General features: G+C 58.4%; 2 protein-coding genes across 4 annotated transcripts; both read right to left on the bottom strand.

Annotated features, from left to right (window-relative positions):
- Positions 1–436: 436 nt before the first annotated feature.
- Positions 437–13,750, bottom strand: ZNF653 (zinc finger protein 653). 2 transcript variants are annotated; one of them, XM_067560455.1, is made up of 9 exons: positions 13,471–13,750; positions 10,323–10,366; positions 7,323–7,538; positions 5,930–6,529; positions 5,039–5,207; positions 4,251–4,362; positions 3,404–3,518; positions 2,556–2,655; positions 437–1,971 (listed from the first exon to the last, which is right to left on the bottom strand). In XM_067560455.1, the coding sequence occupies exons 1-9, from the start codon at positions 13,644–13,646 to the stop codon at positions 1,794–1,796; spliced, it is 1,710 nt and encodes a 569-aa protein (XP_067416556.1). In that variant the 5' UTR covers positions 13,647–13,750; the 3' UTR covers positions 437–1,793. The 2 variants fall into 2 exon arrangements, with proteins under 2 accessions (XP_067416556.1, XP_067416554.1); XM_067560453.1 differs by having other exon boundaries at positions 13,333–13,750.
- Positions 13,751–14,769: 1,019 nt separating this feature from the next.
- On the bottom strand, positions 14,770–21,077 carry ECSIT (ECSIT signaling integrator). Of its 2 annotated transcripts, none has more exons than XM_067560456.1 (8): positions 20,948–21,077; positions 20,091–20,392; positions 19,091–19,511; positions 18,521–18,744; positions 18,170–18,227; positions 17,328–17,476; positions 16,394–16,496; positions 14,770–15,465 (listed from the first exon to the last, which is right to left on the bottom strand). In XM_067560456.1, the coding sequence occupies exons 2-8, from the start codon at positions 20,208–20,210 to the stop codon at positions 15,245–15,247; spliced, it is 1,296 nt and encodes a 431-aa protein (XP_067416557.1). In that variant the 5' UTR covers positions 20,211–20,392; positions 20,948–21,077; the 3' UTR covers positions 14,770–15,244. The 2 variants fall into 2 exon arrangements, with proteins under 2 accessions (XP_067416557.1, XP_067416558.1); XM_067560457.1 differs by having other exon boundaries at positions 20,091–20,245; positions 20,948–20,970.
- Positions 21,078–23,106: the final 2,029 nt, after the last annotated feature.

Below are 23,106 nucleotides of genomic sequence, written 5' to 3' on the forward strand. Positions count from 1 at the left end.
ATGCGGACAGCAGGAGACCACAGCGGCACCCGCTAGCTGCCTCCCCACCTCTGCATGCCAGGGCCCCCCGAGCTCACCCCCAAACACAGGGGGGGCCCCCTAACCACCACAGTCAGAGTCTGTCAGGGCGTGTGGGGCCATCGCCACCTGCTGGAGAGCAGGGGGCTGCAGCGAACCCAGGCAGCCCTCACAGGGGGCACCCACGCCCAGAGCAGAGAGTGTGGTAGAACCCAGGAGTCCCGGGCCCACCCCCACAGCTCCAACCACTAGCCCCTACTCTCCTCCCACACCTCAGGATAGAACCCAGGAGTCCTGACTCCCAGCTCGGCCCCGCTCTGAACCTAGGCACGCTGTAATAACGGGGCCTACAAATCTACCCTAATCGGGAGCTCACCCGCACGCAGAGAGCGGACGTCCCTGCCACGTCCGTCTGTCCCTGACCAGTGCGGGGGAAGGGGCCATAGAGCGCGAGACTGAATTAGTCCAACCCCGCGGGCTGCCGGCCACCGCTCCAGGCCTGCGTTAAGATCGGGCCTGGGGAAGGAGAAAAGGGCAGAAGCGGATGTCCGTGACCCAAGGTGGAGTGACATGAGCTAAGTGGATGGGGGGGGATCCAGGGCCACCCCTTAACCCCACCGATCAGTCCCCTCCTGCCCCCACACTAAGCCAAGCCCCGGGGGGGAAGGATCTGAGAGGCAGCAGGGAGTGTGGGAACCGGGCTAGGGCCACGGCCGCACCCCGGCGGGAGGAGAGGGGGTTTATCTGAGCCAGTGCCTGGCTCCTCCTGTCCCTGGCACCCCCGCTTGGGAAGCAGCAGCAGGCAAGTTACCAGGAGTGAGATGTGAAGCGATGCCCCGGGAACCCCCTGCCCTGCCCAGGCCAGCTCCCGCGCCCAGAGCGGCTGGCTCAGGCTGGCTACACACCCAGGCAGCACTTACAGCCGGGCCACGCGCCGAAGGTTTTCTTCACGCCCACAAGAGTTAGAAACTTCCGTTTCGCTTGAAACGGAAGCTGAGATGCTGGAGAGCCAGCGGGAGATCTGAGCCCCGGCAGCGCGGTCTGGGACCAGCCCCACGCAGGAGGGCATGTGCCCCACACATTTTCAGGAACACCCGATTCAGGTAACACAGCAAGATCCCATGCCAGGCTGCCATGGGCAGGTGGCTGCTTGGTATAACGTCACAGCAGAAACCAGCGCTCCCCGTCCCCCTCCGAGAACACCCCCAGCCGGGGAGGAAGAAGCCAGGAGGCGGGTGGATAAAAGTAGTGTTGGTTTAATGGGCTGGGCGTTTTGTTCACCATCCTGGTTTGGCTACTAGCCCCGCCTCACCCCCAGGACGGGGGAAGGAGCCGTGCGTGCTGCATGTTGCTCTCCCTTGAGTCCGAGTGGGCCAATCCATGTCCCGTTCTGCAGAGGGGCATGGACACGTTCCCCCGCCCTTTTGTTCGCTCGACACCGGAGCCTTCACAGCCTCAATGTTAAAAGCAAGCTAAAAACCTCACCCTGGCAGAATCCCGGGGCTGCCTGCTGCGGAGGCCCTGCCATTTCACACACACACACTCACATACGCACTGCCCGCTCCAGGCTCAGCACCCTTTCTCCTGGCCGGGGAGGGCATGTGCCGCCAGCTGGCAGGGACGCACCCCGGGCACCGGGCTCTCCCCCTTCGAGGTGGGAGCAGGCACCGCCAATGTGGCCATCGTCCGGGGAGGGGAAGGGAGGCGGCAGAGGGTCCCCTGGTGGGGAAATAAATAAAGCGGTCCGAGGCTCCGGGAGGATGCCCCAGCCGGGATCACGTGGCCTTGTGATCTGGGTGGCTCTTTAACTTGTGGAATTTGACGCTGTCCATCTTTTCGAAGCGTTTGCCACAGTGCTCGCAGGTGAAGTTGTACTGAACTTCGGACGTGTGCTTCTTCATGTGCCAGTTGAGAGACGCTCTCTGCCGGCACTGGTACCCACAGATCTCGCACCTGCAGGGGGGACACAGACACAGTCAGGCGGGCCAGACCCCCCCTTGCCCGTCACAGGGCTGAACAAGCTGAGGGCGCTCGCTGCAGGAGTGTGCCCCTGACTTGTGCTGAGCTCAATACACCCGCAGCTTCAGCTGGATGTGGCATTGCTGTGTGCTGTTAACAGCTCCCACACCCCACCCCAGAGGCAGCTGCATCCCCGCACCAGGCGAGGGATCCCTGTATAAACAGCTGCTGCGTCCCACCCCAGAGGCAGCTGCATCCCCGCACCAGGCGAGGGATCCCTGTATAAACAGCTGCCGCGTCCCACCCCAGAGGCGGCTGCATTTCAGTGGCAAGAGAGGTAATCTCTCCACCACCTTCGTAAACCTCATTAGGATGCTTGGGGCGAAACAGCCTCGTCTAAAACAGCAGCACTAATAAAAGGCCCAGACTCCACGGGGGCAGCCCCACACCCCTCTCCGCCATTGCCCGGGTTCTAACCCCTACTGTCGCTGACGTGCTCTCGCCCAGAGGTGGCAGCTTGAATGAGCCCGGGGGCTCCTACGTGGGTCACCCTGCGCCCCCAGCTTCCCTGCACGTACTGGAGGGGTGTCTCTCCCGTGTGTGTCCGGCGATGCACCTCCAGGTGATTTTTCCGCTTGAAAGATTTCCCGCAGCTTTCACAGGTAAATTCACGGACACCTGCAGGGCGCAAAGAACGGGAGTTACCCCGGGAGGGGGCTCATCTGAGATTCACAAAACAGGGGCCTCAGTAGGAGAATCCAGGGTCTCTCTCTGCCCACACCGAGCCGGAGGCATACAGCAAGCTGAGCTTTAACCCACCCCAAGGGGGGTGACTCCAACCCACCTGGGATGTCACATTGGGTCTTTGCCTCCCGCTAGTCGGTGACCAACATAAGGCATCTGAGTCTGCCAATGGCACCAGCTAAAAAATTGACGTCCCTTAGCTCAGGCAGGAGAGAACCCTGCTTTTAAATCAAGAGGTTCTGGGTTCGATCCCAGCGGACAACTCAGCCGGGGGAGAGGGGCGTCAAGGGGACATTCTGAGGCTTCCTTCATTAGCAGATCTCTTCTGCAGAAGATTTCCGTCAAGTCCTTCAGTTTGTTCTGGATATTCGAATCTCTCCCCACGATGTACGTGTTGAACGCCACCAGAGTGAAACAGCTGATCCCGGGTGGGGGACCCGAACCAGACCCATTTCCCTTCCTGGGTGCTCCGGCAATGCGCCCTGGCACATGCAGCGGGCGGGGAGAGAAGTCTAAGCAGCGGCAAATGAGTTCCCAAGAACCAGGCGCCGTGTGGTGAAAGGCGGAGCGGAGGCTGCCGCCGGCCTGGCCTGGGGAGTCAGTGTCTCACCAGAGCAGCTTGGCACAAGATGAAGGCCAGCAGGACACGGGGGTGCCGGGGAAGAGAGCCCAGGGGACACACCTGAGTGAATGATCATGTGTCTGCGGAGGTGGTTGGACAAGTAGAATTTCTTGCCACAGCCCGGGTGGGGACACACTTTTGTTTTCCCTTTCCTGTGGACGAGGTTGACGTGATTCTGGAGAAACAAGAAGGGGGAGGGGGCACAAACGCATCCCCAACCACACGGGGTAAGTTTATGGGTTCACTTGGGGGGAGTGAGGTGGGACACAGAGCCCATGATGTTAAATGATTTGCCAAAGGTCCAAGTGGATGCCCAAGACTAGATAAAATCCTTAGTTAGACGCTGAACCAGGACTAATCTGGCCTTCCCATTGTGCAAATGGGGAAACTGAGGCACTGAACAGCTAAGTGACTTGCCCCAGGTCCCCCAGACAGTCTGTGGCAAAGCAGGGAATTAAACCCAGTTTCTCCCAAGTCCAAAGCTAGTGCCCTAACCACTGAGCCATGCTTCCTCGCTGTCCCCACTCTAGTGACTAGCCCCAGCCCACCCCCCTCTCACTGCCACGCGGGCTCGACGTTCAGGTTTTGGGAGAAGATGCGACAGAAATCTCTTCAGAGAGCTGTCAAGTTCCCAGCGCAGAATGTGGGATCCCCCGCAGCGCTGCAAAGCCACCAGGCTGGCCAGGAAGTGAAACTCACCCGCAGCAGAAGGAAAGCAACCGCCCACCGCCACGGCTCAGGCTCCCACCGCAGAGAACCACCAGCCAGCCCGAGAGACCTAACCCGACTCGTCCCCCCGTCTCGCGGGGTTACCAGAACGAGGCTCTCAGTCAGGCCCCTTTGAGCAGCCCTTCCCCCCTACGTCCCCCCCACAGGGCTCCAGGCGTCTGACGCACACGAGTCATACCTGAAAGCTACTAAGCGCTACGTAGACCTGGCTGCATCCTTCGTAAGGGCAGTGGAACATTTCCAACATGCCGTCCGCATCCATCACGCGGCCCCGTCTGCTTCGCCGCCTCCTGCCCAGGGAAAGGAGACGTCAAGGGGCAGGCCGGGGAAGGCAACGCGCTGCCCTCCTCAGAGCGCTCGGCCAGACACCGCCCAGCTCTTGCCCCCCGGATCCCAAAGCCCCTGGCAAGCGAGGGTGGCGATCACAAGCCGGGTTTTACAGACTGGGGGAAGGGAACCGCACAGGGTCACCCGAGAGAATCCAAACCTCATGACTCCTGTCAGCCTCCCTCCCATAGCGCCGCCCCGCCAGCGAGGGAAACCACTGGCCTGTTGTACAGGGGGCAGGGACTGGGCTGGGATCACAGTTGCATCAGCGGCAGAGCCAATGACAGAAGCCAGCAGTTCTGCCTGTTTTCTGACCACTAGGGCATAAACCTGCCATCACAGGGGACGTGGGCCTGCAAGGGTCTTGGGCTTAATTCTGACCTGGTTTACCTGTCTGGATTGAGGGCGAACTGCGGCCGTGTTTGAGCCACAAATGCAGCTCACGGCAAAGGGAAGGAAAATAGTAGGAGCCTCACTGACGCAGCTGGCCAGATCTCTGGCCTTGCCCGAGTGGGGAAACTGAGGCAAGAGCAGGGTCCCCTGCTGGCTTTGCAGAGACCTGGTACGTGGTCTAACACCGCGACCGCTGCTCCGCAGCGACCTGCCCTTCGGTCCCCATCCCCACGTCACGACACTCACTTCTCTGGCTCCTTCGGAATCTCGTAGATGATGGCCGACATGTCATTGCCGTCCATCTCCTCGGCCTCCGGCTCCGTGTGCTCCTGGGCCGGCTCCAGCTCTTCCGGCATCTCCATTTCGGTGGAGGGCTGCAGCTCCTCTGTTTTGAGGCCATAAAGGTCTTCTTTTTCTACCGCCACAAAACACGGGTCAGAAGGACGCGCCGCGCGGCCAGCGCCTGTCGCTGAGAATCTGGCGAAGCTTTTCAAACATTAAGTAGTTAAAACGCAGGCCCCATCCCAGAGGTGGGCAGGAGCCAGCGGCCACTGAAATGCAGCTATTGCTGTGGTGCAGCACAGCGGCTGTTTAACACGGCACCCAAGAACAGGAGAGGCCTGTTGCCAGTTGAATCTACAGACTAGAGAGGCAAAAGGCAATTACACCAAGGCCAACGCTTACCGGGGTGTGACGCGACCTGGGATTTTTAACAGGGCACATGAGCGGGCCCTAATTTCTGCGTCTCCCCCAACACAGTGAATCGGCAAGAGAATTCTCCCATCCAGCTCTGGCACTGAACTGGGGCATCAGATTCAGGGGACGACACCCCCTATGGAGCCCCTCACCCTGCAGCCCAGCACCGGGCTGCAGTACGGGGGTCGCTAATGCAGGGAGAGTGCCCCCTACTGACCCACCCACGCCAACCCCTAGCACCCCACTGGGGCATTGGAGTCAGAACTGCCCCAGAGGAGAGCATTCCCGCTCTCTCCCAGAGGCACAGCGCCCCCTAGCGCCGGGCTGCCCCACTGAACACAGCAGCATTTCCCCCTGGGGCACACAGATCCCTTTGGAGGCCTTCCCTCCCGACACCGACTGAGCCCCCCAGGCTCCCCTGAGGGCCGGGACCGCAGCTACCTTTTTTGGTTTCAATGCACTGCCCGCTCTCCGCCGGCTCCCTGCCGTCTGCCTGCATGTTTTCCGGCTCCATCTGGGTGTAGGCAGTGACGCCCTCAATCATGGCGCAGGGCATCTCCTCGCCCCCGCCGCTGGTGACGTTGAGCTGGATCCCCTCGGCCGTCAGGGCATCGTAGCCCGGCCCGGCGATGATGATCACCTGGGAGCCCTGCATCATGCCCTGCACGGGGCAGCTGGCCGCCATCACCTCCCCCAGCGTCTCCTGCGTCACGTTCTCAAAGAGAGTCCCGTGGCCTGAGCCCACCTGGACGGGCATCGGGACGCACACCACGGTCTCCACGCTCTCCGGGCCGTTGAGAGGTGGGTTGTGGCACAGGCTGGCGCCCTGCTCCGCCGTCAGGTTCTCAATGTGGTGCTCGAAGGGAATGTGGAGGCCGTCCTGCGTGATGAGGCCGCTGCTGCTCCCGCCTCCCATGGCCGAGGACGGGGGTGGCGGCTGCTGCTGGGCCTTGGCCTGGCGGCTCTCAGGCTGCTCCTCCAAAGCCGAACTGGAGCTCTCCGAGGAGGAGTCCGAGCTGCCGGCCCCTACGCCGTTGCCAGCTGCAGGGGGGAGAGCGATCAGCGGGCGCAGGGGTCTCCCCTGTTGGGGTCAGTGCCAGGACAGGACTCTTCCCTAGGCTTTGAGGGATTCCTTCCTCCCCAGCTGCCTTGCCACCCCACTAGCAGCCAGATGCAGCTGCTGTTCTCCCTTCCACCAGCCTGTCGCTGGGCCCCCTCCCCGCTCTGGGGCCCGGCACAACCAAGAAGAGCCTGTCTGCTCAGAGGCAACTCGCCCCAAGGGGTCCCCAACGCCTCCAAACTGTGCCTTCTCTGCAAGCTCCAGCCCCCTCGCCAGCCCCAGTAGTCCGAGATCCTGCCCAGGAGAGCTGTTCAGAGCAGCCATGACCCCCCTGGCAATCAATGGGGGGCGGCCCCTCACAGACAGCCAGACCAGGACAGCAGCGTGGCTGAGACAGTCAAGGGGATCTGCCAACTCTTCCGGCCACAGGGGCAGCATTACTCAGTCAAACGCCCCCTGAACCCGCTCACTCTGAGGGAAGCTACCGCCCAGCGTCACCCTGCGCAACCCTTGGGGCTGGGGGAGCACGACCGGCCGGCTGAGGAGCCCATCTAGTAGCAGCAGAACGGTCACCTCCCAGCCAGGTGAAACGTAAGGCGCTTAACAGACACATTAACCGACCAGCTGCGTTACAGGCCTAGGGATCACTCCCCCTTGCACTGAAAATGCAGCCACCTCTGGGGTGGGACGTGCTGCAGGTTATGTGGTGCATGCAGCACTAAGCACTACTCTGCAGGCCCCGGGAGACCGAGCTCGCCGCCGTTCCCAGCTCACCGTCGTCCGTCTCGTTCTCAGAGTCGCTCAGCGGCTTCAGCGGGGAGTGCAGGTCCTGGAAGTAGCGGTGCCCGGCCTCACACTGCCACACGGCCGTGGTGTAGAGCCCGAAGGTGGGGTCCAGCTCCGACAGGTGGGGCTCGTAAGGGCAGCGGTTCTTGTGGTCCTCGTACCAGATCACCATGTTCTTCAGGCAGTTCACGTTCCGCCGCCTTCCTTGGGGGGGGAGGGGGAAGGAGGAGAGAGGGGAGACGCACATAAGCCAACTGCAGGGAATCAAAGGGGCACCCCCGCTGCTAGCGGAAAATGGGGGGGAAGCACCCCATTGGGTTAAACCATTAGCCAGGAGAGGCCACAGAGAGCTCTGTCAAGTGACAGCTGTTTGTCAGCAATGGATTCCCAGTGGGTCCCCTGTAACTACCCCCCGCCCACTAACAACCCCCAGCACCCTAAGTTCCAGAGACCCCAGCTAGCAGCAGGGGGAGTTCCTGCCATCCACCACCCCTCAGCCCTGCCCCAGAGAGGCACCTCAGTGCTGTGGGTGCTGACATGACAAAAGGAGAGTGAACTCTGGAACCGGGAAGGAAGGAATCTGCTTCTGGCCCAGCTCTCACTCGCCGTCTGGCCCCCAGATATGCCAAACCGCCAGGACAGACAGACTGTGGGACTTGAGCAAACTGCAGACGGTTTTGTGCATGGATACGCTGATGGAGCCGGGGGGGCAGGCAAAGCGGCCTCCAGCCAAAGGCTGGTTAGCATATACACCAGGCTCTGGGCAGACATGAACACACTGTGCCAAGGTTACCGGTCTCATGGAAGCAGTAGCTATGACAGATCTTGATTCTGGTGAGGTTTTGATACACTCCCAAGTGCCATTTGCATAAGCACCGTAGGGAATCCCTACAACGGGTGGTTTTTCAGAACAGGTTGAACAAGCCCCGGTCAGGGTAGGTCTAGGTTTATTTGCTCCCACCACAGTGCAGGGGGCTGGAGTTGGTGGCTAAGTGCTGTGACACGCAGCTGGAATGGACAGCAGCTCTGCGACTGTCACAATTCTTCTCTGGCCTTCTTAAAGAGCCTCTTAGACCACTTTAAACATTCCCAGGAAAGTGAGATCTACTGCCCAAGGAATCCAAATCGCATGATCTAACAGATAACAAGGTCTCTTTCCAGAGCAGGGAGAACTCACACCTAGCAGGTGTTCATTTCAGAAGCAAAGGTCTCCTTCAGGTGTTAAGATGCTGGAAACGAAGCCTGCGACAGGCTGTAACCATGATGAACGCTGAGCAGAAGGTCAGCCTCCTGCTTTGCTAATACCTACAATCCAACCTTCCTCTGTAAAGGCAGAGGGATGTCTGTCTGAGGGGTCCTACAGTTCCATCTTGTTTGCCGTCTCTGGCCCTGCGCATCACCTCCCCACCATTTCCACTGACTGCTATGAACTTTGGCAGCTCACAACCGACATCTCTCTAGCTTTTCTTTCCCCCTCAATGGGAATGCAGCCACCTCTGGGGAGAATACAGCAGCAGCTTAAGAGCACACAGCATTGTTAAATGGCTCGTGGTGGAGATGGGAAAGTTATGACTCAGGCAGTAGGGTAAACCCCCTTAGAAGTGTCATGGGACACAATGTCTGTCTGTGGTACCTATACAGCTCCATGACAGTGGTATCTGAGCAACTCCCACTTATTAATGGCTTTACATTTGCTATCCTCCTGAATCAGGGCAGAACTATACAGATGGCAAACTGAGGCACAGAGAGGCTAAGTCACTTGTCCAAGGCCACCCAGGAAGTCTGTGGCAGAGCTGGGAATTGAACTCAGGTCTCCCAGCTCCTACACTAGTGCACTAACGACGGGACAACTTTCCCCCCATGACAGGGCTTAAGATATGAAGCTCTTTAGACACACACAAAGCTGCATGGCTCTCGATTTCTTTCCCTCAGAGCTGGACCAAGCTGGGGTTTAGTGATTTCCAACCCGACCCCAAGCCTGCTCAGCCAGCAATCCAGCAAGAACTTCAGAAAGAGCCACGGAGATCTACGTTCAGTCGCCATTCTTCACTAACTGGGTCCCTCCACTAGTCTCAGGGCAGCGCCAAGCCCGGATTGTGTTTTGGGGCTGTATGCGTGAATTTACCGAAGCCCCTGAATAAGCTTGCTGGCACTTGGAAGTCAGCCCTGTCAAATAAAAAGCTAAGAAACGAATGCAAACTAGCTCATTCACTGAATGCGATGCCAGCTACTTCCGCATTAGTTGTTCTCCCAGTAAAGACAGGAGTTAAACGCCAGCCTTTACCACAGGTCAGTGCCAGGGGTCAAACCTAGAAAAATCAACCTGCGTCCAATACTACTGCAGCAAACTGCTTTCAAAGAGGAGATATGTTTGCGTCTACAGGGGACACTAGCTAGGAGAAAGGTTGCTCGGGTCAGCAATTCTGATGCACCACGGCAGCTGGGGTCACAAAGATGATTATTTATTAGGTGTATTACAGGAGTGTCTAGTCCCTAGTCACGGAACCCATTTGTGCTAGTGTTAGATATATTACGGCAGCACCCATGAACGCTAGTCATGGAGTAGGACCCCACTGTGCTGGGTGCTGTACATAATTTATCAGGTATATTACAGAAGCATCAAGGAGGCCCAGGCATGGTCCAGGACTGCATTTTGCTAGGTGCTGTACATTATGTATTATGTGTATTGTGGTACAGCCTAGGAGCCCAGTCACGGCCCATGACCACACTGTGCTTGGCCCTGTACATTATGTATTAGGTGTATTACAGTAGAGCTAGGGTTCCCCAGTCATGGAGCAGGAACCGGGTTGCGTTAGGTGCTGTACAAACAGACAAAGGCTACCTTGTGGGGGACTGGACGGATGGCTATGCTAGCAAAGGGGTTGAAGGAACGTGTTCTGGGTGCAGGCACGGCTCTTCAACGTGTTCTCTGTACACCCACATTCAGCCACTGTCACAAGCTGGATCCTCCAGCACAAATTCACTTACTTTTCTTTCGTTTTGGCTTTTTAGGGATTTGCTCCCATGGTTTCCTGCAACAGAAGAAGAGAGCACGGATTTAGCATCAGGATCTATGTATCTGCGATAGACCCCAATGCTGCCGCATTAGGACATCTCACAATCCCTTACTGGAGGAGGCAGGGCTGGGCAATTACTCTCCTTCTAGGGAAACTGAGGCACAGATTCAGTGACTTGACATGACTGGCACCTCATGGGATGCTGCAGCTCTCAGAGAGGAATTCCCAGAAGCAGGGTTTATTGCTAAGGTTTATAACAGGGGCATTGTTTTTTAAACTACACAAAGACCTCTGTTCTACTAAAACACACAGGTTGCAACATCCGTCCCTTCTATCATCAAGGCTACTCCTTTGTCTGGAAACCAGCCCCCTCATTCGTGCTCTTTTGCAAAAGAAATCATTTAAAGGGCATAGATCGCTGGCTGGTGAGTGATCTAAGCCCTTTGCTCCCAAATTCTTTCAGCAGAGCATCTAAATGTGACAGACCACAAAACCCAGTTGACTAGTTGCTACCCAAAGGGACAATGCCCTTAATACAGCGAGGCCATGAAGTTTTCTTCCCACATATAATTAATCTGGGAAATTCCCTGTGGCAGGATATTATGTGAAGAATTTCATAGAGTTTAAGCCAGAAGAATCCATTATATCATCTCATCTGACTTCCTGTATCTTGCAAGCCACTATAGACACCCCTCTGCTGAACCAATGACTTTACTTAGACCAAAGTATTTTAGTCTTCAGGAGACTAAAGTGTGCCACAGGCAGAGAACAGGAGAGTTCGAGGTGCTGCCAGTGCCCCAGGCTCCTGTGATGGCAAGAATCGTTTAGGTGAAACTTCCAGATGATCCCAATAGGCACACCCCATGTTGCAGAGCAAGGTGAAAAATCCCCTGAGTCCATTATACTGGCTGAGGCCCTGAACCTGCAGCAAAATGCATGCAGAGAGATCTCTGCACCTTCAAACCCACAATGACTCAGATGCAGCACCACATGAATGCAGCTCATCTGCCCACGCATCTCTCATTGCAGGATCAGCTCCTAGGATACAATATCACAAGGGAAATTTCCTAAAGCATGAGAGCTGGGATCAGAGAGTAATTTCCTAGCAAGGTAAAGGATTGCCTGGTGAGATCTCTCCCCTTTAAGCATTCATCACCCATCGCTGTCAGGACACACTGAATTAAAAGGGTCAGTGCTCAGATGTGGGATGCCAACCATGATGCTAGCAAGATTTAACAATCCCTTGGAGAGCAGCAGAGAGCATAAGCAGTTCTGCTTTGAGACAGTTCTCGTCTTTGCAGATCCATGGCAGAAGCACGCCTGGGGAATTCAGTCACGACAAGGACAGAATTAGGCGTGTATCTTAGGCGTATCTTTGCTGATTCGGCAACACAGGCAAACCCTCCTAGCGCAGAGTAGTTTATCCTGGCGAGAGAGCTTTGGCTGGTACGGCCAGTTCCCAGAGCAAAATGAGCTGTACCAGCAAACAGCAAACATCGTTTTTGCTGTTATAACCGTGTCTACGCTACAGCTTTGGCTGGTATAAAAATGGTGCCAAAAGTCACACCCCAAAGCAACATAACTGTACAGGCAAGATTCTTCACACTTAACACCTTTATAGAGCCCCTTCTTCCCACACATCACAAAGTGCTTCACCAACTCTCAGACACCCAACTCCTCTGCCACCTGTGTGTGATATTATCCCCTACATACAGTGGGGGAAACTGAGGCACAGAGGTGTGAGGTGATTTGACCACAGTGTTTGCATACCATGGTGATGAGGGTGGTATAAAAATGTGACTAGAGCAGAAGGTCATGGGGGGAATCTCTGTGAAAGCTGAGAGCAAGACCCAGGAGTTCTGACTATCAGTTGCTCTAATCACTACTCCACACAGTCACACATTTTGCTGTCAAATGAAAAGTGGGGGGCCTGGGTCTCATCCCATCTTCTCAGTCTATGGGATACACCCCAGCTGGTGATGGGGGCAGGAACAGATGGGGGTTGTGAGAAATATGTATATTCATGCAGGGACAATATATCCCCTCCCATGTAGACAGAGTGGGATATGACACGTCAATCTAGCTGATCATAGCCCCTGTAGTAGGGGGCAGTAGGGGGATCCTCTCCCCAAGAGATGCTATATGGGGGGGATGGGGTAAATACCCCTGTGAGGGGTGCTGGGCTTCCCACACATGCTCTCACTCCAGATCAGCAGGAAGGAGATATAAGGGGAAGGAGGTAAGGGGGGGGTCCAGACTCCACAACTCCCTTATCCAGCCCCTCACTTTCTGTCCCTGCCCCAGTCACAGCAGGCAGAGACAGCCTGCGGGTGGGGGTCAGGGAGGAAGGGTCCCAGCCCCCCAACTGCATGCTGACTGCTCCAGCCCCAGCAGGTAGGGGTGTAAGACGATGAGGGGCAGAGAATGATTGATCCCAGCCCAGCAGTGTGGTCCTGGCTCAGCCTAGGAAAGAAATGGTATGTGGGGGTGAGTGTAAAGGATGAAGGAGTCCCAGCTCAGTCGGGGTCTGACCTCCCATTCCCACAGCACCCCACTTGCTGCCCCTGCTCCAGCCCCAGCAAATGGGGTGTGCGCTGGGAGGGGGATAGGTGAAGAGAAGTCCTGGCTGAACGAAGGCCTGGCCCAGCATGTGGGGGGCAGGAGAGAACCTGGCTCAGGGGGGTTCAGCTCCCACCAGTGGTGCCCCACACTCCAGCCCCAGCAGGTACAGGGTGTACATGGAAGGGCCCGGCCCAGTGGGGGGCTGGGGGGAATCAGGCCCGGGTGAGGGGGGGATCTGGTCCAGGGGCTATGGGGGCCCCCCCATCTCTCACTCCTGGTGCCCCATATGCTGCTCAGCAGATATGGGGGGTGTGGGGGTTGGGCGGGAAGTCGGGGGGAGGGGGTGCGGGGCAGGAGGTCCAGGCGGGGGGGGCGGGGTCCCGGCCCCCGGGGGTGTGGCGAGGGGGCCCGGCTCTCACCCGCGGCGCCCCGCGCGCTGCCCCCGCTCCAGCCCCAGCAGGTAGGCCGCCAGCTTGGCGTCGCTCCAGCCGCTGCGCCGCCGCAGATCCACCCAGGGCCCGTGCGCCTCGCCCAGGTACACCCGCCGCACGTCGTACTTCTTGCGGGACTCGAGGCGGCGCCGGGCCCGGTCGGACTCGGTCAGGCGGGGCCGCCCCCGGGCCTTGCGGCCGCCGCCGCCGCCCCCGGCCTCCGCCTCCCCCCCGCCGGGCCCGGCCTCCTCCTCCGGCTCCTCCTCCGCGGCCGGGCCCGAGCCCGGCTCCGCCTCGCTCATCCCCAGCCCGCCGGCCGCGCCGAGCAGCCCGTTGTCGGGACCCGTCGGAGCCCCGGCGGCGGCGGCGCAGGGGCGGCGACGTCAAACGCCCGCGACCCGCTTCCCGTTTCCGACGCCGGCTTCCGCGGCGGCGCCGCCAGAAAAGTCGCGGCTGCCCGCTGCGCGCGTGCGCGGAGCCCTCTTTTCTCCCCCCCCCGCGGGGAGGCGGTGCGCAAAGTCACGTGAGGGACGCCCGGGCAGGCGCCTCCCTCGCCCGGGCTTCGGTTGGGGCCCCGCCCTGCGCATGCGCTGGGAGATGGTTTCCCGAGGGCACACGGGGGCTGGCGCGAGAGTCAGGCGCTGGCATCAGAGCGTAATTTCGTCCTGAGCATGCGCACAAGGGTACCACCGCCTGTGCTTTTGGCGCATGCGCCGGAGATGTTCTGCCTCAGAGGCTACCCATAGACTCCCCCCGCGAGAGCTCTTGCGCATGCGCCGCCACCAGCCCTCTGGGGGCCTATTTACCCCCTCCCTCAGCAGCCTGTAGTGGGGAGGGACGCAGGGGCCCAGGGCCCCCCCCCTCCCAAATCCTCCAGGCCCCACCAACACAGGGCTCCTCCCGCAGCCCAGGCCCCCAGGACAGACCCCCCCCACCCCACGGCCCAGCCAGCACGAGGGGGGCCCCTCCTCCCTATAACTCCCACGCAGGCTTGGGCCCAGCCCCCCCAGGCAGAGGCGTGCACATGCCCCCCCCCCCCCCACCTCTGCCCCTAGACCCAGCCAGCACAAGGCCACTCCACCTCTCAGGCTCCCGGGCCCACCTAGACTCAGCAGGCAGAGAAGCAGGCTCAAGGCAGCTCAGCCACACCCTCTACCCGTAGCAAGGGGAGCGCAGTGCCAGCGCCCTCCCACTCCCCTCAGCGAGAGCAGCTGCGGGTCTCCCCTGTGTCCTCTGACCCCCCCCTCCTCCCCCCCCACATGAGGCCAGCTCCTGCCTCATTCTTCGTGCAGCTGCAGTGCAGCACAGGGAGCTCGGGCAAGCTCTGCCAGGCCCACAGGAGCTTTAGCAGGGCACCCACGCTGCACAAGGCCACAATGTTGACCTGCCCCAGTTGTCAGGAGAAGGACCAGCCAGGCCAGGACGTGGGTTGTTCCCCACAGTCTTCAGAAAGTGCTGAAGGCTTTTTAATAACATCTCTGCTCCACAAAAAGGGGGAGCAGTTTTAATAGAAGTTGGGATTACAACTCAGGAGGTTGCGAGCTCTTACTGCCACGATCAGAGACCACACGGAACAATGATCAGTTCCAAGTATCTTCCGCTGACGCTGCCATGCCAGATCCATGGTGACAAAGCACATTCACCCAATGCTCTATACAGTACTTTGTGCTTCAGCGAAGGAAGCATGGGCATGAGAGGGAGGCAGATATTTGCAGCACCCCCCCATTACCTGCGACTCTACTGAAAGTTGCTCAGACTGATTGAAAGGACGGATCCATTCCTATGCCATGGTGGCAGCTGAAGCAGATTCCCTCTGGCTTATACGCTCAACCTACAAGGCCAGGAGGAAGCTACATGCAGTTAAATAATCATGAAGGAAGACGACGAAACGGAGACCGGTTTAAAGCTCTTGCTTTGCGTGCTGACTTCGTGGGATCTCGTCCTCGCCGCTCTCCGAGTCAAAGGCCAACTGGAGCTCTTGGGGTCCTGGAGTGAGGTGGAACACTACTGGTGTCTGACTCAGCACGGGGTTGGTTTGCTGCAGGCCCAAAATCCACTTGGCCAGAGTGACTTGGTCTCCTGCCCCGGCCATGCACATGGCAAATATGGGGTATTCCTCCGCTGCAGGGGAAAGGACAGAGTACAGAAGCAGCGTTACTACTAACAAACCCTATAGCACTTTGCATACAGTGCAACAGAGCAATGGAGTTCACTAGTCAGAGCACGGGAACCAGAGATCAGGACTCTTTGGGGGGGGTCTAACCTCACCATTTCCCCTCCCTCCACAAGAAAACTTTGTCACCTCACTGTACAACAATCATGTGCCACCCTCCAGGGAAGGAGGCTTGTTTGTCAAAGACTTCAGATCCCTGGATGCAAACTCCATACGTACAGAAACTTTTTTTTAACCCAGCACTGAAATGCAGCCAGCTCTGGGGCAGAACACAACAGCTGCAACACATCCACTTAGAACACAAATGAATGCTGTATCCAGCTGCAGCGGCGTTCTGACGTAATGTGTTCAGGTAGGGTAGAAAAGTATCCGCTAATATCAGTAACCTGAATGCCTTCTTTTTATGGGGTCAGATACAGAGAGGAGAGGGGAAGGAGGAAGATCTCTTGCTCTGGATTAGGGTTGGGACTATTTGTTGTGGCAGGAACATGCATCCGCTGCTGACCTGGGCTGGATTTGAAGGGGCAACCTAGAGGTTGACACCAGATACACTGAAATATTACAAGTGTTGGAAGCTTACACCGAGGGGGAGTGGCTTTGGTTAAGGGGCAGAGTTAGACATTCAGAAGCAGTAGGTTTAGGGTGAATGAGAACAGAGACAGCAGTTAGCCTATGGAGCAGCCTCCTGGGGGATGGGGTGAGAGGCCGACGGCTGAGGCCTAGAGCCCAGCAGGTGGGCTACAATGCTGGAGACGGACTAGCTGGCACCTATTTCCGTTTCACTCCCTGGGCCTCCGGCTCTGCTGTTGCCCGACTGTAGCTTTGATTTGCTCTAAACATGCCTCCACCCCAGTGGGCTACCCCTGCGTCAGTTACCTTCATTCACGTTAAATTCCTCATCATCCCATTCTCCCCGCTCCAGGTCAAAGTCCAGGTACATGGGGTAGTAGAAGTTCCTCTCGGAGTCGATCATCTCTTCCTAAGTGGGAGGGGTAAAGATATTTATGTAGGGGGAGTTAATACCCCCCCTCCACCCCCTCTAACCCTACCTAATGTCTAACCAGCACCCCCCAGCTGCACGCACCAGGCTAGGCTCGGGGTATAGCATGCATCCCTTTACCCTCCTTGGACAAGACATGGCCACTCCACTCACTAGATATTCAGCTTGCGCAGCGCCTGGATCCCAGATTTCCAAAGAAAGATGCCAGAATGGCAGCCCTGTGTATCAGCAAAGCAAACTTCCCTGGACGGACCCCCCCCAGGTGGAAGAGGGGACCTCGCCTCTCCATTGAGGCTGCTGGCGAGGGGCCTGCTCACTGCAGATTATGCTGGTGGTTTCTGCGACACGTTCACCAGCCTGGCTTGTGGAATGAGCTGAGACCCGGCAAACTCATTGCGTGCAGGCCAACAAACGGCTGTCAGGCGGTGGTAATTATTGGTCTCCACTAAAGCAGGATGGAATGGAACTGGTGCCCCGTAGAGGGGAAAGGCCCCATATTCCAGTCTCTAACTCCCCTGAGCCAGCCAGCCAGTCCTCATGCTGTGGCTCTGGATTGGAGCCACCCCCCCGCCCAGAAGGGAAAATCCCTGTGTCCCATTCCCCACCCTCCTGATCCAGCTAGTCCCCCACCACTACACGACTTACAGCATTTCCAGAGTGACTTCTGTCATTCCCCAAACCAGCACCAACCTTGTGGACTTTGCAATGCCAGAAAACCGCCTGGAAATGCAGACCGACCCTCCTCCCCAGAGCGCCCAGCTGGCAGCATGCTGCTAAGAACCCACGCAGGGAGGCAAGCCCATTATTTACCTGTTCTTCAGGCGGTAACGGCTCTCCTCGGAGTATGTAATAATAAACACACGTCTTCTTCAGCCACAAGCGGAAGGGACCCTCAACAAACACAGGTCTGTCCGGATTGTGACAAGCCAGGAGCTCCTGCTGATCAGGACTCAGGATTCCTAGAGAGGGGGAGGGGAAAAAAAATCACACATGCCACAAACCACCCTGGATTAACCACCATGGGGAGAGAATTAAACACCCTCTAGTGCCTTTGTGTTGAACGGCCTTCACACCAACCAAAAGCGCCCAAGATGGAGAAGCTCCCTGGAGCCTGAGCAGCGTACAGCTCCAGAGAACACAAAATGCGGTGGCTATGATTCCTACCTAAGAGCTGGGCTTGCAACTGACACACAGGACTCCTGGGTTCTAGCCGAAGCCGCGTGCGTTGGTTACCCCGGATGCAAGAGAGGGGTGAGATGCCCTGCACCAAGGCCTTTCTAAAGCCTGGGATCCTCGGCACCAGAGCAGTGTCATTATTTAAAGGGGGAAGGAAGAGGTAGAGGCGAGGCTATAAAGAGGCCGAGCAAATCAGTGTCAATAGGGCAAAAGAGAGGACCCCCCCGTTCCCACCCTGCACACCCCCTCTTTCTGAGTCTATGCTTGTGGCACTTAGCCCCATGGCTCGCAATTCCTGCTTCCCCACAGCCTGGCTGCTTCTACAGTCTTCAAGACAGCAGCTGGAAGGACCACACGCTGCTCAGTGCTAGCTGAGACTCCCAAAGACGACAGACGGAACGGGCTAGAGACTTTTAGCTTCCACGTCATCCAGCACCGGCCAGTCAAAGACAAAGCTGTCTGGGGGCATCCACTACCTACGATGTGCGGCTGGGTGATCTCTTTTCCGGCATCGGAAATATCCGTCAGAGGCATCTGCAGGGACGAAGACGCCTTCATTAGAGACAGTACCCTTCACGCTCCTGGGACCCCCGACTCACTCCCCCAGTTCGGTACAGCCCAGCAGACTGTAGATCCCAAGCGTCCCGGGCCCCCTGCCTGCGCTGGAGACAGATCCCAGGCATCCCGGACCCCCTGCCCGCGCTGGGCACCAGCGAGAGGCCCATTGTCTTAGAGTCCTGCCCCCAGCAGCGCTCACTCCCCAGTGCCCAAGAGTCAGTCACGCCCATTGCTACAGCAACGCGCTATCACCCAGCACCTTTCACTACCTGATAGACCGTGATCTTGGCACTCAGATCCGCGGCAATCCTCTGCAGGCTGATCCTCGCAAGGTCAATAGGGTCTTGGGGTAGGACCTCCGGGACCGGGTAGGGGTTGATATACTTGAATCTGGGGAACCAGTACATGAGCCGCTGGTACTTGCGTATGGGATGGCTTTTATCACCAAAGATCTGGAGCAACAGGAATTTTGTCTGCTTGTTGGGCATGATGCCTGCGCATAAAGGGAGGAGAGGCTGGTAAGAGACGCAGACGGCGCGTTCACCGGCAGGTCAGTGGATTTCATACTTTTGAAAGTTATTGGTCCCTGGAGGTGTGAGATTTTACTGTAGAGCAAGCATCCCGCTCCCACCGTCCTCAGACCAAAGAGACTCAATTTTAAGTCACCATTTCTTGGAGGTGGAGACTAAGGAACAGACAGGTTAAGTGACTTGCCCAGTTTAGATGGGGAGTCAGTGGCAGAGCTGGGGACAGAACCCAGGAGTCCTGATCCCCACCCTCCAGCCCTAACCACTAGCCCACACTGCTGCTGTGGGTGTTTGGGCACCCCCTATCCTTACCATGGTTTTCCATCTGCTCCAAGAGGTGGATCCCACATTCCTGCTGCCTTGGATAGTGGTTGAACATCCTCTGGATGTAATTGTGGGGTACGAACACTTCCTTGGGGAAGATGTCCAGGATCTTGTTGTAGACGTCGATATCCCGCTCCACCCCATACTCTGGCATCTTCTTGAGGGCTGCATAGATGAACTCGATGTGACCTCTCCGCCGGATGTCTCTCTGGCAAAAGATCTCCACAGCTTGCTTGAAGGCGGCCTTGTCCTTGCCCCCTTTGCCAGCCCATTCGAAGAGCTCATGAAAGGGCACCAGGGACTCGTCACGGAACTCTTTCTCTTTGTCCCTGTTTGCTGAGGGGACGAGCTCAGAACGGGTAAGGGCGGCGCTGCTCCGGATGCTCCGAACAGGCACCGGCCGGAAGCACTAGCAGAGAATCGGACGCAAACGAGGCCTTTAGCACCTGCCATTTTACTTGCTGATTAGAGCGCTCTCACTGGGGCAGACTCCAGACATCGGCACCATGCTCTCTACAGCCCCCTTCGCTTCCCCTGGCTCCCGAGCGCTGGATTCCAGGTTCCAGCTCAGGGCAGCAGTGTCTGGTACAAATGGACAGCGGGTTGTGCAGTGAAATTGGCTGGGGTCTCAGACTGCTTCCCAGCGGCCCCTCCTTACCACCTTACTGATCCACTGTGATACCACCCCTATTAATGGGTACCTGCTGCCCTCATTCCTGCTTCCAGTTCCCACCCCTTTTCACTGCCCTCGGATTACAACGAACGAGAGCGACGGTGGGTGCTCAGCCCTTCTCGAAATCAGATCCCCCTGGACCTCTGGGCAGCAAATAATAAACCAGAAGAAAGGTTTTTAAAGATGCACAATCTCTCCCTGGGGCATCTCTCCCCAACTCCGCCCGCCTGCCTTGGACTGGAAGCTCCTCAGGGCAGGGCCCATGTGGAATCTGTGGGTGCCCAGCATGCCATCCTGCTTAAGTAAGGCTGATACCTGCGCACAGCTGCTTCCCTGCAGCCATGGGAAATCCCGTCCTGGAGCGGCTTGCCACAGAACGCCTCTTCGTCCAGCAGTGAGCTCTCGGGCCAGGAGCAGCTTCCACAAGCAGTTCATGGTGTGGAATTTGTCCCTCCAGTGCAGGGCGGGGGCTGGCAAGGAATGGGGGTGTTGGGTGATTCGGGATCACGGGGAGCCGGGGGGGGAAACAGCAGGGTCAGCCAGGCCTGGTCTCCAGGGTTTGCTTGAAACCGATGTAACTTAGAGATTTACCGACAGGTACGGGGACAGGAAACCTACTGCAAAGGGGGGAGAGAGAACTCACTAACCTCTGCCCGGGCTCCCCCACTCATGGCCCCTGCAGATGCATCCACACACACCCCTTTGGTGTCCTCCCCCACGCTCAGCTCCCCCCCACGCGCATGCCGCCACCAGCCCCCATCCCTGACACCCTTCACATCCAACCCTAGCTCTCATCCCCCCCTTGGGCATGGCCCTTGGCCCCCCACACTCCCCCATCCCCCTGACATCCCATCTGCACCCCCCAGCTCTCTCATATCCCCCCAGCCCCACGATACCCCATCTCCACCCCCCCGACACACCCCCTTCCAGCTCTCATTACCCCTATGGGCATGGCCCCCCACACTCCTCCCAGCCCCACACACCCACCCTTCCAGCTCTCACCCCCCTACGTGGGCATGACCCCGGGCCCTCCACTCCCCCGTTCCCCCCACGTGGGCCTCGCCGTCGTCGCCCCATCTCCACCCCACACATCCACCCCCAGCGCTCGGCGCGTGGACGTGGGTCCCGCCCCACCCGCGACGCGTCCCTGCCGGGCGGCCGCCCTCACTCACCCGGCTGCTGGGCGCCGCCATTGGCTCCGCCCCCTCCCGCCATCCCTGCCGGGTCAGGGGGCGGGGCTAACCACAACGCGCAGCTCTCAAGCCCCGCCCACTCCCAGCCTCCCCTCCCCCCCCAATTCCCGGTGGAGGTGGGGTAGAACCACGCTCCTGGATACCCCCCGCCCCTGCCTTCTAGAGTCCCAGCTCTGGGAGGCGGCCTGGACTCCTGGGTTCTCTTCATGGCTCCCCCTCTGACTTTGGCCAAGTGTGTCTGTGCCTCAGTTTCCCTGGCTGGGGCTGCGGTGAGGATAGATCAGGTAGTGCACGGGAGCTGCTAAGCCCTTCACATGCAGCCTCAGACAGGCCGCAGCCGGCCTTCACTGTGATTCATCACATCATGCCGGGGCCCCTTGTCCTGGCAGAAGGGGCGACAGGTGCAAACTGACGCCATGGGGGGGCGTCTCACCCAGACTCCAGGCAGGGAGGACTGTCCTGCACGGAGGTTTGACAGAATCCACAGTCCCGGTGAAAATCCATGCTATTATTTAATAGTCTCTCTTCACCCCACCAAGATCAGGGCCCCCCATTGAGTCAGGCACTGTACAGACAAAGTCCCTGCCCCATAGTGATCCCAGTGAAGGAAGGGTCAATAACCCCATTTTACAGATGGGGAAACTGAGGCACAGGCTGGGGCATCCAAGGTCACTCAGGGATTCTGTGGCAGAGCCAGGGACTGAACCCAGGTCTCCTGAGGCCTTGTCCAGGGTCTCCACAAGGCCCCCCCTTCTCCATCTCCTTGCTGGCTCAGGGGGTGCCCTGGCTTTCCTTTCCCCAGCTCTGCTGTAGTAGTCCACCTCCAGAGACCACCGCCTGGGTGTAGCCCTGCCTTTGCTCCAGCTGGTCCCTGGATTCCCCTACCCCTGCAGAAGGGGACACTTTGCTGGAGGCCAGGGAGTAGAGGTTTGGGCACCTGATTTGGACGCTGAGTCCTCAGTCCCGTTCCCTCCCCTTGGGGTCCCTCAGAGCCTTCCTCATTCACTGCCCCAAGCTGTGGCACGGTGTTGCTGTGCACCGTTAAACACCTGCCGTGCCCTGCCCCAGAGGTGGCTGCATCCCAGCACCAGGTGAGGGTCCTTGTATAAACAGCTGCTGTGTTCCAACCCCCGGGTGACGGTATCTCAGCGCTGGATGAAGGGTCTCTGTATAAACCACCCCTGAACCCCACCCCAGAAGTAGCTGAATTTCAATAATGGATTATGTGATCACTTTCTAACACACTTTCGGCTGAAAGCGCTTCTATAAACATGGGGCTGGGGGGAATGCAACTTGTGGCAACAGACGTAATTAAAGCATCGGACGTACGTTGCCCTGGGAGATAAGGCTATATTGTCCCCTTTTTCAGCAGGAGAAACTGAGGCATGGGGAGACGACGTGACTTGTTCATGATCAGGCGGGGGAGGCAGTGTGAGAAGTGAGACTAGAAACCCAGGTGTCCTGGCTCTCAGTGCTAACCACTAGACTCCATGCCACGCCCCTCCCAGGAGCAAGAGACCTGGGAGTTTGACTCACAGCTTCCTGCTCTAACCACAGGGCAGCTGTGAATTCAGGGGAATACCCAGGGGTCCTGACTCCCAGTGCCCCTCCCCCAAAAATGCTAGATCCCACTCCCCAGCTGGTGCTGGGATAGAACCCAGGCATCCTGGCTCCCAGCCCCTGGACTCCACTCTCCTGCGGCTGCTGGGAGCAGCATGGGGGGGAAGGCTACACTTTACCGGGGTTTGGAGGCCCTGGGGGGCCCGGCCCAGACAGCAACCCCCATGGGTTGGTGTGTGGGAGGGGGCCCGTGTTACAAGTTTGTACTGGGCCCCAAAAAATTATGCTTGGGCCCTGGCTGGGGAGATAGAGCCCAGGTGTGCTGGCTCCCCTGACCCTTCCCACAGCCAGGTACAGACCCAGGCGTCCTGCTGCTGTCAGAGCTGCCCCAGAGGGACTGGCCCCTCACCTGGAACGTGCCACCTGGCAGGATCCCCACCACCAGGCGGGGGGGAGGATGCAACGGGGGGCGGGGCTATCCCCAGAAGGGGGCGTGTCCTGTGCCAGGATTGGTGGAGGCGGGGGGCGCTGGCCAGCCCCGCTGTCAGAGGCGAGCCAGCAGCTGGGCGTGGGGCCGG

The sequence above is a fragment of the Emydura macquarii genome, unplaced genomic scaffold (assembly GCF_026122565.2).
Source record: "Emydura macquarii macquarii isolate MOO-44397 ecotype Brisbane River unplaced genomic scaffold, CSIRO-AGI_Emac_v2 contig_2292, whole genome shotgun sequence".
In the NCBI taxonomy this organism is placed as follows: domain Eukaryota; kingdom Metazoa; phylum Chordata; order Testudines; family Chelidae; genus Emydura; species Emydura macquarii.